This window comes from Chiloscyllium punctatum, chromosome 6 (genome assembly GCF_047496795.1).
Source record: "Chiloscyllium punctatum isolate Juve2018m chromosome 6, sChiPun1.3, whole genome shotgun sequence".
In the NCBI taxonomy this organism is placed as follows: Eukaryota; Metazoa; Chordata; class Chondrichthyes; order Orectolobiformes; family Hemiscylliidae; genus Chiloscyllium; species Chiloscyllium punctatum.
The window spans coordinates 6,647,205-6,665,322 of NC_092744.1; the positions used below are offsets into that span (position 1 = coordinate 6,647,205).

The following is an 18,118-nucleotide window of genomic DNA, read 5'->3' on the forward strand; positions in this document are numbered from 1 at the left end:
GGTCACCATTATAAATGATGCACAGGAGTCTAGTTGCACAGAGCAAACTCCCAAAAACAGATGAAGACGAGATCATTTGTTTCTGTGAAGTCGGTTGTGGAATAACTGATGGCCTAAACTGTATGGATAACTCCCTGCCTCTTAAGAAGAGGGTCTTGGAGTCTTAAGTTTAAGCAAGCAGATGGGACTTAGTTTACTATCTCATCCGAAGGGGGATTATTCCAGCAGTGCAGTGCTTCCTTGGAGCTGCACTGGAGTTATAGCCTTGATATTTGGGCTCAAGTCCTGGAGTGAGGTTTGAACACAGAAGTGAGTCAGTATCAACTGAGTTATGGCTGACAAAGTTTAAGTATCAATTAACAGATAATTGTAAATAAAGCAATTATACAGCAACAATGTAGTTATTGTAGGATCAGTGGGGAAATACCTGGGCAATAATTTTGTCAGCAGTCACCATTACAATTGACAACCAGGATGCTTGATATTGTCAGTTAAATCTTCACTATTTGCAAAACAATTGCTTTAAAATGGCAAATTTGAAATCCTTGAAAACCAGAAAATAATTTAGCAGTATATATTACATTACAAATTAGTTTCTTATTCAAAAAACCTGAATTTAATAAATTACTTCATTGTAGGGGTTAGCAATGAAACAGACCACATACAAAGAACAAAATTCAATTTGCAAATCTAATTTTGAACTTTTCCAGTTGGAAGGTTAGATAAGTTGTTAAGAACAAATCTAGTTTTGATGGCACATGATGATTTTAAAAATCAAAATTAAGTGATTGTGGCAGAAAAGTTAAAAAATAAAATCAGCAAAAAATGGCACTTAACAGCAAGTTTATGGATTTCTGCTCCCATACTCTTGGGAAACCAACATTTAGAAGTCGAGGAGAAGTTGTGGAATGAACGATTTTCTAATCCTGTCAGATCCCTTGAGAACCAATATCCTTATTTTTAACTGGATAGGGTAATATTTCATACATGCTGTCCCTCAAACGTGAGGCCACGCATGACTGCACTATTGAACTTCAAACTAATTACAAAATGCAGGACAGCAATCTATAGACTGGCTTCCACTCATACTTGGAGATTCAGGAATTTCCTATACCCAAACTGAGCTAAGAACATAAACCCTCCAAGTTATGGAGGATTGTGTCAGTTTGACATAGCATTAGGACACAGACTTCACACCCATTGTTTAAAAACCTGAGCTATCTTGAGAATGTAATTTAAAAGAAGTTCTGAGGTTTACATATCAAAGAACAGAAACCAGCATATCCCATTACAAATGACGAAAGTTTTAATCTCAGATTGTTTACTGAATCACAGCTCCATGACACTGGACTGCTTTGACTATAAATTCTGTGAGCATGATCCTATTCTCCACAATCATCTGATGAAGGAGCGGCGCTCCAAAAGCTAGTGCTTCCAAATAAATCTGTTGGACTATAACCTGGGGGTGTTGTGTGATTTTTAACTTAACCCTCCATAGTAATAGCTTTTAAACAAGGTATTGCCTGTCAAAGAACAAAGAAGAACAAAGAGCAATACAGTATAGGAACAAGCCCTTCAGCCTACCAAGCCTGAGTCGACACGTGATGCCATTCTAAACTGAAAACCTTCTGGCTCTGCGTGGTCTGTATCCCTCTATTTTCTGCCTATTCATGTATGTGTCAAGTTGCCTCTTAAACATTGCTATTGTATCTTCTGCTGTGTGGAATGCTCTGCCCCAGAGGGCAGTGGAGGCCCAGTCTCTGGATTCTTTTAAGAAAGAATTGGATAGAGCTCTTAAAGATAGTGGAGTCAAGGGGTACGGAGATAAGGCTGGAACAGGATACTAATTAGGAATGATCAGCCATGATCATATTGAATGGCGGTGCAGGCTCGAAGGGCAGAATGGCCTACTCCTGCATCTATTGTCTATTGTCTATTGTCTATTGTCTATTCTTTTCCTACTTTCTCTGGCAACACATTCCAGGCACTTACCACCCTCAGTGTAAAATATAACTTTCCTCTCACATCTCCTTGAAACTTGCCCCATTTTACCTTACATCTCTGTCTCCTAGTTTCTACCCTGTAAAAAACAAGTATAGGAAATGCAGAGGTCAAAAGAAATGATCAGATGGCAGAAGAGAGGGGGACAGGAGGGAAAAAAGTGAATCTGAGGCATGTGCAATTCTGTTAGCTGCAGAAAGGACTGCCACTCAAGAATCAGCCTCTATAGCATGACTTCCCAAAGTTAGGTGTCAGGACCTCGTGGGGTTGAGCGCTAACATTTTGGGGTCATGAGCTCCCAAGGAGCAATGGTTGCTATCAAGTTCCAATCAAGTTATTACAGTTGTGTTCCTGCTTTCTCAGTTCTTCCTCAGTGGTAAAGACAATTTCAAGCCTCAAAATGAGGTCACAGTGAGAAAATGTTTGGGAATGTCATAACAGATGACATTCAACCCAAAAGTTACATAGTTCATCATCTCATAAGACAGACAGATGCCTGGAAAGAGATCTTCTGCAGATGGGATTTAGAATTAAAAGTTAATTACTTTTTCTCATAAGCTGCTTGAGTAACTCCTTCTTTAAATATAAAACCAAAATATGAATAATTCACATTGTATTTTATCTACAAATGATAAGTGTAGGAGTAGGGGGAATGTACTTACCAACATCCACATCTGTGAGCATTTTGTCAACAAACTGACAAAGAATCTGTCTTGGCTTCTGCACCACAGTATTGTAATCTTCTGGGCGGGCACTGTTTGGGGAAATCAGGTTTCAACATATTATGGAGAAAGTGAGGACTGCAGATGCTGGAGATTAGAGTCAAGAGTGTGGTGCTGGAAAAGCAGAGCAGGTCAGGCAGCATCCCAGGAGCAGGAAAAATCAACATTTCCAGCAAAAGCCCTTCATCAGGAATGAGGGGCTTTCCTGATGAAGGGCTTTTGCCCAAAACATTGATTTTCCTGCTCCGCTTTTTCAGCGCCACTCTCTTGACTTACAATATATCATGATATGCTTAAATTCAAGTTCAGAAACTTACTTGTCATTTAGCATCACCAAGTCACCAGGAAACAATTATTTCCACTTTGTTGGTATACTTCTATTTGTAAGTTTAACTTCGCTTATGTCTACTCCACTCAGCTCTAACAATCTTACAAATTCTTTGGTACCAACACATTCATTTGAACTCACTCACTCTGTTCCACTCCTCTCCTTCTTTTTGTCAAAGCCATACCTCAGATCCCCTTATCACCAGTTCCATTTCTATTGTGACAATGCTGTCACTTTAAAAAGGTTATTTTGTCCTTGGTTTTCTTCAAGAGAGGTTGTAAAGGCAGAGTTTAAAAATGGCAGGGGAGTGGCCAGTTCTCCCAGTTCAGGTTTTTTCTAGTTTGTTTTAGCTGTAGCAGGCACAAGATCCAGACAGGGTCCAAGCTTCAGCAGAAAATTACTGACTTTCTCTCTGAAATCTCTTTGTAAGTTGTTCCCTCCTACCCGTAAGAATCTGTATTTCAATTTACCTTTTTACCAAGGGGTGTGTTTATGGAATGTTACTGGATTGGAACAGCTTCTTAGTTAAGTTGCTGTATCGAGTTAGTTACGTTTTCCAATAGTCAAGTTATTCTAAATTCCATATTCTTTCGTTCATGTTTCAACTGTAATGTTTAAATAAATTCTGTTTTGCTTAAAGCCGAGTAGTTTGACCAACTGCATCACACCCGAACACCCACTTCATATCTGCCTTTAAAATAAGAAGGGTTAGAGTTTAGGCTACATTCTTAAAATATTGAGGTACGGCCTGCTTCATAACACTATTCAAGCCTACCCAACAAAGGTGGAATAGGCCATTCAGCCACTATCCTTATGTTCTTATAAAATATTGCTCCATCTCCAATTTTTTCTTTTAAATCCTTGCAAGTACTGATATTTCCCAAATCCACATGCATCCCTTCTTTTAACTTCAGGTTACATTAAAACAAATCTAAACCAAGTCACAAATTATATTCAGTGTGTGTGACCATTGTACATTATATCTCTTCACTTCCTCCTCAACATTTCTGCTAGTTTAGACACAACTAACTGCAGTGTCTATTCATCCAGTTCAGTGGAACTCTTCTCACCTGGTCATCTACTTTCCATGTTAACTTGGCTCAATGGTTGGAGCTATACTTCTGAGTATTGACTGCAGGACCAACTATAGAAACTGGAACACTGAACCTATAGCCACATGTCACTGCAGTGCTAAAATCATATTATACTTTCTGACATGCCATCTTTCAGATCAAGCATTAGATCCAAGGTGTGGACCTTGCTCTGGTGAACATACATAGCTCTACTCAAAGAAGAGGGAAATTTTCCCAGTGTGTTGTGTGATGTAAGGTGATAGATATATATATTTCAATCAATATGTTTGTTAGCATCAATGATCTGATGACTGCCAATTGCACACTCAGCCAATTATTTCCACTTGTGTAAGCACACATCCATGCACATCATTAAAAATTAACAATTCTACTTGGCTTAATGTGCTAATTCTTCTTAACCCCAATATATTCTTACACATTTTTCCACCAACCCGTACTTGACACCCTTAATTTAAGTAGTTTATGAGAGATATTGCTGCTCATGAACATGGCCTTGGGTGCCAGTACATGCATCCCATTTTAACACCATTTATTTTGGACTTTCTCATTTTGAACCAATTGCATACGAGGCTTCAGTGTTTCTGAGGGGATTTAATGATTAACTTGTGATTATTTCGAAAACAAAAGTATGAGAGAGAGACTTCCTGGAGAATAAATGAGGTTGTTTTCATTGGGAGAATTTACAAGCAAACAAAATAAACAGTGTAGTGAATTTGGCTTCAAGATCATAAATTCCAGATTTTTTGGGGGGCTTGGGGGAAATACCAAAACCTCAGGGGGGAAAAAAAAAGCTTTTGGATTTTATTGGGCAGTTTTGCAGAAGTCTTGGGTAAACTTTAATATGTAAAACAGGTTGCTCCTGAGAAAGGGTGGTGGTTTAGGATACTGCTAACCCAGTGTAAGGAGTTGAATTTAAAAGTTCAAAACTGTTTGGTTAAAATCCTGAAACGGTTCAAGTGTCCAAACAGAGCCTTCAGACTTTGAAGACAGGGACAATAAACTACAACTAATTAAATTTAGCCTTTCGTGTGATATACAAGAGAATTCTCCACAGTTTGAGTCTTGGAAAAGGAGAGTTTTTTTGGGATTAATAGATTGAATTATATTTTTGGTTTAAAAACAAAAATCTATAAGTTAACAATATACCCAAGTAGTTTGTTTTTTTTATTTAATCTGTTTTTCTATTCAATTTGTTCAGAGATGTTAATACACACTTCTGGAGCAGGTGGGCCTTGAACGTGGACCTGCTGGTTCAGGATACGGACACTATCACTCTGCAACAATGTTCACTCAAGTTTATCTTCATTTCTTTTTCTCAATGATATTCTGCTTTATTGATAAATCTGAATCTGCAGTATTTCCTGTTTTTGTTCCATTGAAAAATCATCTCATTAAAACCAAAGCAAATCTATCAAGCCAGGTTTCAGTCTGCATTTAACTGAACAAGTCAGTTCCATTAGCTGGGATCATAAACAGCTGGTCCTCAAAGAACTTCAGTAAAAGACTGCATCTAGTAAATTGTTTCATTGCTGTTTGTGGAATATTGCAGAGCACTAGTTTGTTGTCATAATTTATTCAGTTATGTAAAAGTATTTAATTGGCAGTGATGCATTTTGCAAAGTCATGGGAAAGACAATACATAACTACAAATTATTTATTTCTGTTCACAGATCCAAAAGCAACAACAGCCTCTCAAGAAACAACTTATCTTTGACACAATCATCTTCTTAAGCATTTCCTTCATTGATGTACATTGTGACATCATTCCAGGACAGGGCAGACAACATACACACACACACACCCTGATGGTACAAAGCTCCACTCTCCACCACCTCCTGATCCTTCCACTGCCAGAATGCCTGTCCAATATTCAATGAGATTAACTAAAATTTCCTCCATTTAAATACTGGAAACATCAAAACCATTTTCTCTCACCCCATCAGCTATCTTTATCTCTCCATCACCACTTTTGTCACTGCCAGAAGCTAAACCAGCCTGTTGTTAACCTCACCACCATCCTAATCAAGGTTTTCATCCTTAAATCCTCTATATCACAGGCTTTATTCCTGATGAAGGGCTTTTGCCCGAAACGTCAATTTCGAAGTTCCTTGGATGCTGCCTGAACTGCTGTGCTCTTCCAGCACCACTAATCCAGAATCTGGTTTCCAGCATCTGCAGTCATTGTTTTTACCTCCAAATCACAAGGCCATCTATTTCCATCAGTCATGTTACCTTCCTTCATAATGGTCATTGAAATCCTTATTACTTCTTCGAGAGTTTCAATGATCTTCTAACTGCTTTGAGTATCCCACCCCTTATCAGATTCTATTTTTCCTCGGACTTCTGTCCATTTTGTCTGACATCAACATACAATCCTGAGGAGGAAGAAAGTCATGCTTACTACAAACTCAGAACACTGCATTGTTTTACAGCCAATTAAATAGATTTTGGAAAGCAGTTAGTGCCACAGCCTACTTTCTTTTAATAAAATCATGCACTGTAATGTGATATTAGGGGAAATGATAGCCTAATGGTATTATTGCTGGACTGTTAATCCAGAGATACAGATAATGTTCTGGGGATACAGGTTTGGAGACCGCCATAGCAAATGGTAGAACTTGAATATCATAAAAATTTGGAACCCTTTGGGGAAAGAAACTGCCAACCTTACCTGGTCTGGCCTATGGGACTCCAGACCCACAGCAACATGGTTGACTTCTCTCTGGGCATTTAGGGATGGGCAATAAATATTAGTCTAACTAGCAATACCTACATGTCATGAATGAAAAGTTTACCAGATCAGTTGTTTGAGAGATATTGTTCAGTAGATATGCACTAACAATACACCAGACAGAGCTCCCAAGGTCTCCTTCAATAGAGTGCCATAGGATCTTTTGGCATACAACAAAAAGTTTAACTTCTCATCTGAAAGAAAATTCCATCAGGGCTGTTACTTCTGAGACTAGATTTTGCACAATAGACAATAGATGCAGGAGTAGGCCATTCAGCCCTTCGAGCCTGCACCGCCATTCAATATGATCATGGCTGATCATTCCCAATCAGTATCCTGTTCCAGCCTTATCTCCATAACCCTTGACTCCACTATCTTTAAGAGCTCTATCCAATTCTTTCTTAAATGAATCCAGAATCCAAGCCACAATCACACATCCAAATGGCACAGATGTGATGAAGCCACAGCTATAATATCTAGACATTATCTAAACAAGATACACAGTAAATACAAAAGCACATTTGAATGGCTCTTGTGGTGCAGTAGCCCAGGAGGCTTGGGTTCAAGTCCCACCAGTTCAGAGATGTGTCATAAAATCTCAGAACAGGCTGATGCCCAGCATCAGGGCAAAAGTGAGGAATGCAGATGCTGGAGATCAGAGTCACGATTAGTGTGATGCTGGAAAAGCACATCAGGTCAGGCAGCATCCGATGAGCAGGAAGATCGATGATTCGGCCAAAAGCCCCTCATCAGGAATGAGGAATTACTGATGAAGGGCTTTTGCCTGAAATATCGATTTTCCTGCTGCTCGAATACTGCCTGACCTGCTGAGCTTTTCCAGCACCTCTCTAATCTTGACTCTGATGCCTAGCATCATTTCGTCTCTCAGATTGATGTTTTGATTCACATTGGAGATAAGATGATTTGAGATCTCTCTGCCTACAAATTCTGTGCCTGAGTGCTTCCCTTCACTTCAGCCGACGAGGGAGCAGCACCTTGCAAGCTTGTGACTTCAATAAACCTATGTCTTAAGATTTCTGACCGAGAAATAAAATAACGCGTTAACCAAGAGTCAAGATCACAGTACCATCAATCAAATGTATAATTTTCCTCCAAAACGTGGTCAAAAGCATTAAACTAGGGCAGACTCGGTGGACCCAACAGCCTTCACCTGGTCCTATTTCTTATCAGACTTAGCAGAGCACTTCAAATAAAACACTTCAGATTTGACAATGAATCAATCGGATGGTATGTTTCTGATTGAGATAAGGTTGAAGTGTTAATGTGGAAGGTGTCAGTGAGGAGGTATCCAGGTCGGGTCAGCTCAGACACTGAGATGTCCCACTTTTACAGGTGACTGATGGCGGGGCCTAGTCTCTCTCTGCTCCACGGGAGCAAGGCAAAGACACGAAAACAGCTCACCTCTCCAACTCCCGCAGAGCCGGCAGGATGGAGGCCATCTCCAGCCCCTGTTCACACATCCTGTCAAAAACACCCACCTCGCGAAGACGCTCAACGGTTTCACTTTAAATTTATTCCCGTTCTCACAGAGCGCTCACAAAACCGCGCCACCGGCCTGACCCCGCCCACACAGTGCACAGGGGGCGGGGACTATTACTGACCCCCGCCCACTCAGTGCACAGGGGGCGGGGACTATTACTGACCCCCGCCCACTCAGTGCACAGGGGCGGAGTCTATCACTGACCCCCGCCCACTCAGTGCACAGGGGCGGAGTCTATCACTGACCCCGCCCACTCAGTGCACAGGGGCGGAGTCTATCACTGACCCCCGCCCACTCAGTGCACAGGGGCGGAGTCTATCACTGACCCCCGCCCACTCAGTGCGCAGGGGGCGGGGACTATTACTGACCCACGCCCACTCAGTGTACAGGGGCGGGGACTATTACTGACTCCCGCCCATTCAGTGCACAGGGGCGGAGTCTATCACTGACCCCCGCCCACTCAGTGCACAGGGGGCGGGGACTATCACTGACTCCCGCCCACTCAGTGCACAGGGGCGGGGACTATCACTGACCCACGCCCATTCAGTGGACAGGGGCGGGGACTATCACTGACTCCCGCCCACTCAGTGCACAGGGGCGGGCACTATCACTGGGTCCGCCCACTCAGTGCACAGGGGCGGGCACTATCACTGGGTCCGCCCATTCAGTGCACGGGGTGGGTAATCACGTCCATCTCATGGCACCCGACGTGCGCCGCCCGCTCTCACATTGGAGCCCAGTCCGGCCTCGCTTTGATATCGCCACGCCCACTCAGGGGTCACGAGCGTGGTTTCTATCGCGTGCGCCTGTCCGTCTCCACAACCTCACGGTGTGAGTGACGCCTCCACGGATCTGAGCTCTTTGATTGGCTCAGCCTGCCGTCCGCGGATCAGCCGCACGGGCGGGGCTGTCTGATTGGTTTCGTCCGTTGGTCACGTGCACTCGAGGTGCACGCGCTAAATTTGAACGCGGTCGAGAGCGGGAGAAATGCCTGTTGGTAAAATCCGTTAGAAATGTGAGTAGTTTAGCTCATTGAGTATAAACTCATCAAATCGTCCCCTGGGCTGGATGGTGCAGGGGAATTGGGGAGTAATAATCTTGAAAATCAGAGGTTAGTGGATCTAACCACTGGGATTGTTGGTGTATGATGAAACTGAGGGATTTAATAAATTATTTTCATCTTTAAATTATGCGAGTTAGTTTGGTAATCAGTTAGCAACACCTGATCAGAGTGATTGGAATAATCTATGGGAAATATCTGATGGGAATTAATGGTCTAATGTATTGGAAATGCCTGGTGGTAGTAACTTGTGTGAGGAAATTGGGGAAATGTTGGGATATGGAGAGCAATAAATGGTCTGGATTTTCTGGGAGCTAATACCGCTGTGCTTGTTGCAATGGGCAAGGCAGGAAGTCTCACTTGAAAATATCATTCACAAAGAATCTCATGGATTACGAAAGGTGAACTCATTTCATCACTTTGTAGGTTGGTTAATATTGTGCCAATATTTAAGAAAGGTGGTAAGGAAAAACTGGGGAACTATAGACTGGTGAGCCTGACTGGTGGTGGGCACTTTGTTGGAGGGAATCCTGAGGGACAGGATTTACATGTATTTGGAAAGGCAGGGAATGAATAAGGATCACTAGCACAGCTTTGTGTGTGGGAAATCATGTCTCACAAACTTGATTTAGCTTTTTTTTTTGAAGAAGTAGCAAGGTTAGATCTCATGGAATACAGGGAGAACTAGCCATTTGAATATGGAATTGGTTTGAAGGTAGAAGACAGGGTGGTGGTGGAGGGTTGCTTTTCATACTGGAGGTCTGTGACCAGTGGAGTGCCACAAGGATCAGTGCTGGGTCCACTATCTTTCATCATTTATATAAATGATTTGGATGTGAGCATAAAAGGTACAGTTAGTAAGTTTGCAGATGGCACCAAAATTGGAGGTGTAGTGGACAGTGAAGGAGGTTACCTCAGAGTACTCCAGATGGGCCAAGGAGTGCCAGATGGAGTTTAATTTAGATAAATGCGTGGTGTTGCATATTGGAAAAGCAAATCCGAGCAGGACTTATACCCTTTAGTGATAAGGTCCTAGGGAGTGTTGCTGAACAAAAAGATCTTTGAGTGCAGGTTCATAGCTCCTTGAAAGTAGAGTTGCAGGTTGACAGGATAGTGAAGAAGGTGTTTAGTATGCTTTCCTTTATTGGTCAGAGCATTGAGTTCAGAGCATTGAGTACAGGACATTGGTTAGGCCACTTTTGGAATGTTGCATGCAATTCTGGTCTTCCTATTAGAAATTTTCCTATTGGAAACTGAAAGGTTCAGAAAAGATTTACAAGAATGTTGCCAGAGTTAGAGGATTTGAGCTATAGGGAGAGGTTGAATAGGCTGGGGCTGTTTTCCCTGGACAGTCAGAGGCTGAGGGGTGACCTTATAGAGGTTTATAAAATCATGAGGGGCATGGATAGGATAAATTGACAAGGTATTTTCCCTGGGTTGGAGGAGTCCAGAAGTAGAGGGCATAGGTTTATGGTAAGAGGGGAAAGATTTAAAAGGGACCTGAGGGGCAATGTTTTGACACACAGGGTGATGCATGCATGGAATGAACTGCCAGAGAAAGTGATGGAGGCTTGTACAATTACAGCATTTAAAAGGCATCTGGATGGGTACATGAATAGGAAGGGTTTAGAGGGATCTGGACCAAGTGTTAACAAATGGGACTAGATTAGGTTAGGATATCTGGTCGGCATAGACAAGTTGGACCAAACGATCTGTTTCCATGATGCACATCTCTATGACTCAATAAATGTCAAAGGAGGAACAGCCCTTCCTCAACTTTCTCAGTTTCTAACTGTTTCACTGACACTTTATAGACACCTTCTGAATATCTGGTTTGTTCTCACAGAAATAACTCAAATTATCTCAGTGTTGAGATTACACAGGCAGTTGCAAACTCTATGATAATGAAGATTACGTGAAGGGAAAGATCCTGAGGGATATCTTATTACATATTGCTTAAAAATTAGAGCTGGAAAGACACGGCAAGTCGGGCAGCATCAAAGGAGCTGGAAAATTGACATCTCTGAAGCAGTTGGGACTGGAACCACTACTTCCTGGTTCAGTGGTAGGGACTTTGCCACTTTGCTCCAAGACTTCTCTCAATTTAACTCTAGAAAGTTATCAATAACTGATTTCAAGTCTCTCTGATCTGTGAGGATCACTAATAAGAATTATTGTCTGCAGCCTATTCTTGAGATTTTTTTCCAAGATCCACCTCCAATAATTATAGCAATTCACTGTGTCAAATGACACTGAGAAATATCCACTCTTGGTGAAAATGACTCAAATTCTCAGTAAATTCATATAATTTCCATATGATTTCCCCTTAATAGAATTTATTCCCTTGTAATGGCAATTATTTATCCTGCAGGTTTTTCTTTTACACATTAACGGAATTTATTGCCTTTAAGATGTTGGTGAGCTGCTTTATTCAATCACAGCAGTCCATTTGGTATAGGCAGATGCAATGCTGTTAGGGAAGGAGCTCCAAGACGTTGACCCAGCAACAGAAGAATTTTCAAACTTGGTGAATAGCCTGGAGGAAACCTTGCAAGTTGTGCTGTTCTCTGTGAATAACATTACCTCTCAATCTCTCTCTCAGAAGCTGTTTGACCAGATGTGTTTTTGTATCACTTTCTGTTTTTATTTCAGATCACCAGGTGGGATTAGATTGGGTTGGGATATCTGGTTGGTATGGACAGGTTGGACCGCAGGGTCTGTTTCCATGCTGTACATCTCTATGACTAGCATCTGCAGTTTTTACTTTGCATTCATAACTCATTATTACATTTCCAAGTTTTGTGTCATGTTGTCATTGACCAAAAAATGAACTGGAATTATCATCTAAGTTCTGTGGCTACAAGATCAGGTCAGAGACGAAGAGTCTTGCAACAGGTGACAAGGGCAGCATGGTGACTGAGTGGTTAGCACTGCAGCCTCACAGCATCAGGGACCTGGGTTCAGTTCCAGCCTTGGACTACTGTCTGTATGGAGTTTGCACATTCTCCCCATGTCTTTGTGGTTTTCTTCCCGGTGCTCTGGTTTCCTCCTACAATCCAAAGATGTGCAGGTCAGGTGGATTCGCTATGCCAAATTGCCCATAGTGTTAGGTGCATTAGTCAGAGAAAGATGGGTCTGGGTGGGTTGATCTTCAGAGGGTCATTGTGGGCTTGTTGGGTCGAAGGGCCTGTTTCCACTCTAGGGAATTTAATTTTAAAAAAATAACCCACTTCTGACCAATTGCTGAGGTCCTTGCATGGCAGCAGCTTCCATAATTGGCATGCCGATCACCGTGCATGAAATGTAGGAGTAGTGCTTGCCTCCTAAAAACCTATCCATCACCTACAAGGCACAAGTCAGGATTGTAATGAATAACTCCCCATTGGCCTGGATGTATACAGCTCCAACAATATTAAGGAAGTTTGTCATCCTCCAGGACAAAGCAGCACACTCGATTGACACTGCATCTACAAACATTCAGTCCCTCCACTACCAACACTCAGTAGTAGCAGCAGCGTGTACTCATGAGAAGATGCATTGCAGAAGTTCACTAAAGCTTCTTAAATAACACCTTCCAAACCCAAAACCACATCCAGTGAGAAGGACAAGTGCAGCAGATACACAGGAACACCCCCACCTGCAAGTTCCCCACCAAGCCATCACCGTACTGACTTGGAAATGTACAATCAGTATCACTGGGTCAAAAATCCTGGAATTTCCTCTCTAACAGCATTGTGGGTATACCTACACCAAATGGACTGCAGCGATTCAAGACGACAATTCACCATTTCCTTGAGAGCAACTAGGGATGGGCAATACATACTAGCCCAGCAAGCAACATCCACATCCAATGGTAAATGACTAAGAATTTTTTTAAAAAGTGTCAATCTCTGGAATTGTGTATAATTCATCAGTGCTACAGATTTCCTTTATTCACTGGATATTGGTTTTACTGATAAGATAGCCATTTATTGCCCGTCCTTAAACAGCTTGTATACCACAGTTACTCTCAGGCATTTCAAAGGTGGTGTAAGAGTCAACCACATTGCTGCATGTCAGGAATCACATTTAGTCCAGCCCAGGTAAGGATAGCAGATTTGTTTCCTTATAGGGCATTGTATTTTTATAACTATGCTTCTAACACGTATCCAACATTGGCATTTACCTGGTTATGTCAAAAATTGCTCAGGTATTTCTGTCCATAAAAAAATACACTTGGTCAATTACTGCCCCATCAGTTCATTCTTATTTGTCAGCAAAGTGATGGAAGGTTCTTCAGCAGTGCTGAAAATGTGTTGCTGGAAAAGCGCAGCAAGTCAGACAGCATCCAAGGAACAGGAGAATCAACTTTTTTGGCATAAGCCCTTCTTCAGGAATGAGGAAAGTGTGTCCAGCAGGCTAAGATAAAAGGTAGGGAGGAGGGACTTGAGGGAGGGGCTTTGGGAATGCAATAGGTGGAGGGAGGTCAAGGTGAGGGTGATAGGCTGGAGTGGGGTGGGGACGGAGAGGTCAGGAAGAAGGTCAGCAGTGCTATCAATTGGCACTTAATATAACCTGCTCACTGATTCTCAGTTTGGTTTCTGACATCATTACAGTCATAGTCCAAACATGCACAAAACAGCAAACTCTAAAGGTGAGGTGACATCAAGGCAGCATCTGACCAAGAGTAGCACCAAGGAGCCCTTGCAAATGGCAATCAGATAAAACCTTCCATTGGTTGGAGTCTTACTTGACACAAAGGGAAATGGTTGTGGTTGTTGGAAGTCAATTATCTCAGCTCCAGGACATAATTGCAGAAGTTCCTCAGGGTGTATCCTTGACCCAACCATTTTTAGCTGCTTCATCAATATCTTTCCATCAACTTTCCATCAAAATGTCAAAAGTGGGAATATTTACCAACCATTAGACAATTTTCTGAACCATTCATGAACTCTTCAGACACTGAAGCAATCCATAGGAAATTGCAACAAAACCTGGTCAACTTTCAGGTTTAGGCTGAAAACTGGCAAGTGACGTTGGCACCACACAAGTCCCAGACAATGACCATCTCCAACAAGAGAGAATCCAATCATCACCCCTTGACACCCAATGGCACCATAATCATTGAATCCCCATAATTAACTTCCCAGGAATTACCATTGACCAAAATGTAAACTGGACCAGTCATATAAATATAATGCCTACAAGAACAGGTCAGAGGCTAGGAATCCTGCAATGCATAACAAAAATATTAACTCATGAACTGGAACTAAACTTTAGCCTTCAGCAGCCATATGGATATTTACTGCAGATATTTGCATAACCAAAGCAGTAAAACAAACACAATACTTGTGTCCCATGCTGTATGTGAATGTTGGTTTATTCTATACCTATCGATCTCTGGTGCTGCAAATGTAAATGCTGTGTACATATCACTCTCTGGCAGTATAATGGAGTTTGGGAAATTCTGAACCTCTTCTTATTATTTGTGTACAGGTATATGAGATTTATTCCAAACTGACTATCCTATGATGTTATTTGTCACTGATGGATTCATTCACCAGAATCTTTCACTCCTTGATACTGAGAGTCAGTTTGGGTATAATTCTTTCAGTTATATAGCATGTGATTGTAGAATTCATTTTGCATCTCTTAGTCTCTGGTGCCATTTGCGTATATGACATTCATTGTACATTGGGAAGACCCTCATGTTGTAATGATACCTGGAAATTAGGTATACCTGACAGGCTTTGGCACTCTGGGTGTATGTGAGACTCATTTTGTGCTTGACATTTTGTGGTAATATGTATGTGTGGCATATTAATTTAACCAGGTATTTCACAACAAAAACAAAAATAGAAATTGCTGGAAAAACTCAGCAGATCTGTCATCATCTGTGGACAGAAATGAGAGTTAATGTTTCTTGTCCAGTGACACTTTTTCAGAACTGTCAGGTGTCTTGCATCAGCCTTCACTACAGATGATAACAAGTAATGTCCCAGAAGTAGCAACAAATCAAGAAAAGAAAGGGAGAGAGGAGTTCTGGAAAATCACATTTGGCAGAGAGGTGGTACTGAGTAAATGGTTGGAACTCCAGGCTGACAGTTGCCTGGATCCTAATGACTTTGTCATAAGAGTCATAAAAATGTGATTAGTAAGAAAATTGAGGAAATAGTTTTAATTTTCCAAAACTTCATTCTGGGAAGGTCCCATTAGGTTGGAAGGTATGAAGTTCAAAAAAGGAGGGAACAGACAGCAAGAAATTACAGGCCAGTTGGCTGAACAACTGTCAAAGGGAGAATGTTAAAAGCAATTCTTAAAGAAGTTACAGCAGGGCAAGTTCAAGTTAATCAGGAAGACTCAACGTGGTTTTGTGAAAGGGAAATTACGTATAACCAATCTGTTGGAGTTCTTTGAGGAACTAACAAGCTGTGGATGGATGCTACTAAGATTTCCAAAAAACATTTGATAAAGTGCCATGTCAAAAGTTATCATGAACAATAAAAGCTCATGGTGTAGTGAGTTGCTTGTTGCCCGAGATTGATAGATTCTTGTTGTCTAGAGGAATTAAGGGCTACGGGGAGAACGCTGGTAAGTGGAGCTGAAATGCGCATCAGCCATGATTGAATGGGGGAGTGGACTCGATGGGCCAAATGGCCTTCCTTCCACTCCTATGTCTTATGGTCTTATGGACATGAAAAAAAAAGCCTTTTTTTTATTTATTCATGAGATGACGGCATTGCTGGCAGTTAAGAGTCAACCTGTTTCAGTGGGTCTGACAGTTCAAAATGGAATTGTGGTTTTCACTCGGCTTTTAGTTCAAGATTTTTATTGAATTCAAATTTCACCACTTTCCATGGCAGGATTGAAACCCAGGTCCCTGAGATGTTTCCTAGATCTCTCAATTAACAATCAGTGATATGCTGTCGCTGTTCCTCCCCATCTTACTAAATGAAAGCAGAAAGTAAGCATAAATGGGTCCTTTAAAGGTTAGCAAGATGTAATAAATGGTGTACCACAGGGAGTAGTGTAGAGACCTCAACTGTTCACAATTTATATCAATGACTTCAATGAAGAAACAGAAGTATGTTTACTAAAAATAGGGAAGAAAGCAGGTTTTGAAGAGGACTTGAGCTTACAAGAGGATGAATTCAGTGAATAGGCAAAGATCTTGTAAAGGAAGTATAAATGTCAGAAGATGTGAGATTGTCCATTTTTGCAAGGTCTATGAAAAAGAAGCATATTATCTAAATGGTGATAGATTGCAGATCTCTGAGAATTAGAGGGATCTGGCTGTCCTAGTTCATGAATCATAAAATATTAATAGCAGGTACAGCAAGTAATTAAGAACGCTAAAGGCATGTTATTATTTATTGTGAGGGGAATTGAATACTGAAGAAGGGAAGTTATGCTTCAGTTATACAAGGTACCAACTAGACTACATCTGGAGTACTGTGCACAGTATTGGTCACTTTATTTTGGGAATGATGTAAATACATTAGAAGTGTAAATGCATTAACAGAGAAGGATTACCAGACTAATACGTGACATGTGTGTTTTGTTTTATGAGGAAATGTTGCACAAACTTTGCTGGTTTTAGAACAGTGAGTGAAACATGTAAGATCCTGAGGGTCTTGATAGAATAGATATGGAAAGGATGTTTCCCACTTCTTTTTTTCAGTGGACTTGAAACATTAACTCTGATCCCTCTCTACAGATGCTGCCAAACCTGCTGAGTTTATCCAGCAATATTGGTTTTTGTCTGTGTTTCTGTTTTCCAAGCATCCACAGTTCTTCTTTATATATCTTACTTGCTACTTGCTTTAAAACCCTAGAATGAAATCCATGAGGGCCTAGGGATCTGTCACCTCATAGTTCCAACGATTTACTCAGTACTACTTACCTGGTAATTGTAATTTTCTTGTGTTCCTCACTCACTGTCAATTCCTGGTTTACAACTATTTCCAGGATATTACTTGTATCCTCTCTAATGAAGATCAATGCAAAGTTTCTATTAAATTTGTCTGCCACCTCTCTATGTCCTCTTATTAATTTCCCAGGCTCATTTCTATAGCATTAGGTTATTTTGTTAAGTCTTCTTTAAATATCTAAAGAAACAGATTTAGGGGACACAATGGCTTCATGTTATTATCGCTGTCTATTAATCCAGAGATGGAGAGAATGTTCTGAGGACCTGGGTTCAAAATCAGTCTTGACCAATTTGAATTCAATTTTAAAAATCTGGCATTAGGAGTGAAATGATGATCGTGAAACTGTTACCAATTCTTGGAAAATCCCATCTTATTCACTAATATCCTTTAGGAAAAGAAACTGTCATTTTTACCTGGTCTGGCCTCCAGACCCACAGCCAATGTGATTGACTGGCAACTAGGAATGAGCAATTAATGCTGCCAGTGATGTCCATATCCCATGAATGAATAAAAAAGAAAACTTTTCCTATGTTTTTATACTTTTGGCTAAGGTATGACATAAGTTGTTTCACATGGAAAAATGGAAATTAATTTCCTACTCACAACAAACTAAAGAATGAGGAGTGGGGCAAAAGGTTCTTCAGATTAGCCTGCCCTGCCTTTCTTTATGATCATGCCCCCATAGAATCCAAAATTGTTTTAAACTCATTCTTGAATATGGAGAAAGTAAGGACTGCAGATGCTGGAGATCAGAGTCAAAAAGTGTGGTGT

General features: G+C 41.1%; 2 protein-coding genes across 2 annotated transcripts in view; one reads left to right on the plus strand and one right to left on the minus strand.

Moving 5' to 3' along the window:
- Positions 1-8,463, minus strand: part of atr (ATR serine/threonine kinase) — an 86,700-nt gene extending 78,237 nt beyond the window's left edge. Inside the window, exons 1-2 of the mRNA XM_072571974.1 lie at positions 8,299-8,463; positions 2,664-2,755 (exon numbers count right to left, since the gene is read on the minus strand). Coding sequence (XP_072428075.1) covers positions 2,664-2,755; positions 8,299-8,357 — 151 coding nt within the window. The 5' untranslated portion in view covers positions 8,358-8,463. The remainder of the gene's footprint in view (positions 1-2,663; positions 2,756-8,298) is intronic.
- A 725-nt stretch (positions 8,464-9,188) lies between these two features.
- Positions 9,189-18,118, plus strand: part of LOC140478691 (plastin-1-like) — a 179,825-nt gene continuing 170,895 nt past the window's right edge. The window contains exon 1 of the mRNA XM_072571986.1: positions 9,189-9,392. The gene's annotated coding sequence lies outside the window, so the exon portion shown is untranslated. The remainder of the gene's footprint in view (positions 9,393-18,118) is intronic.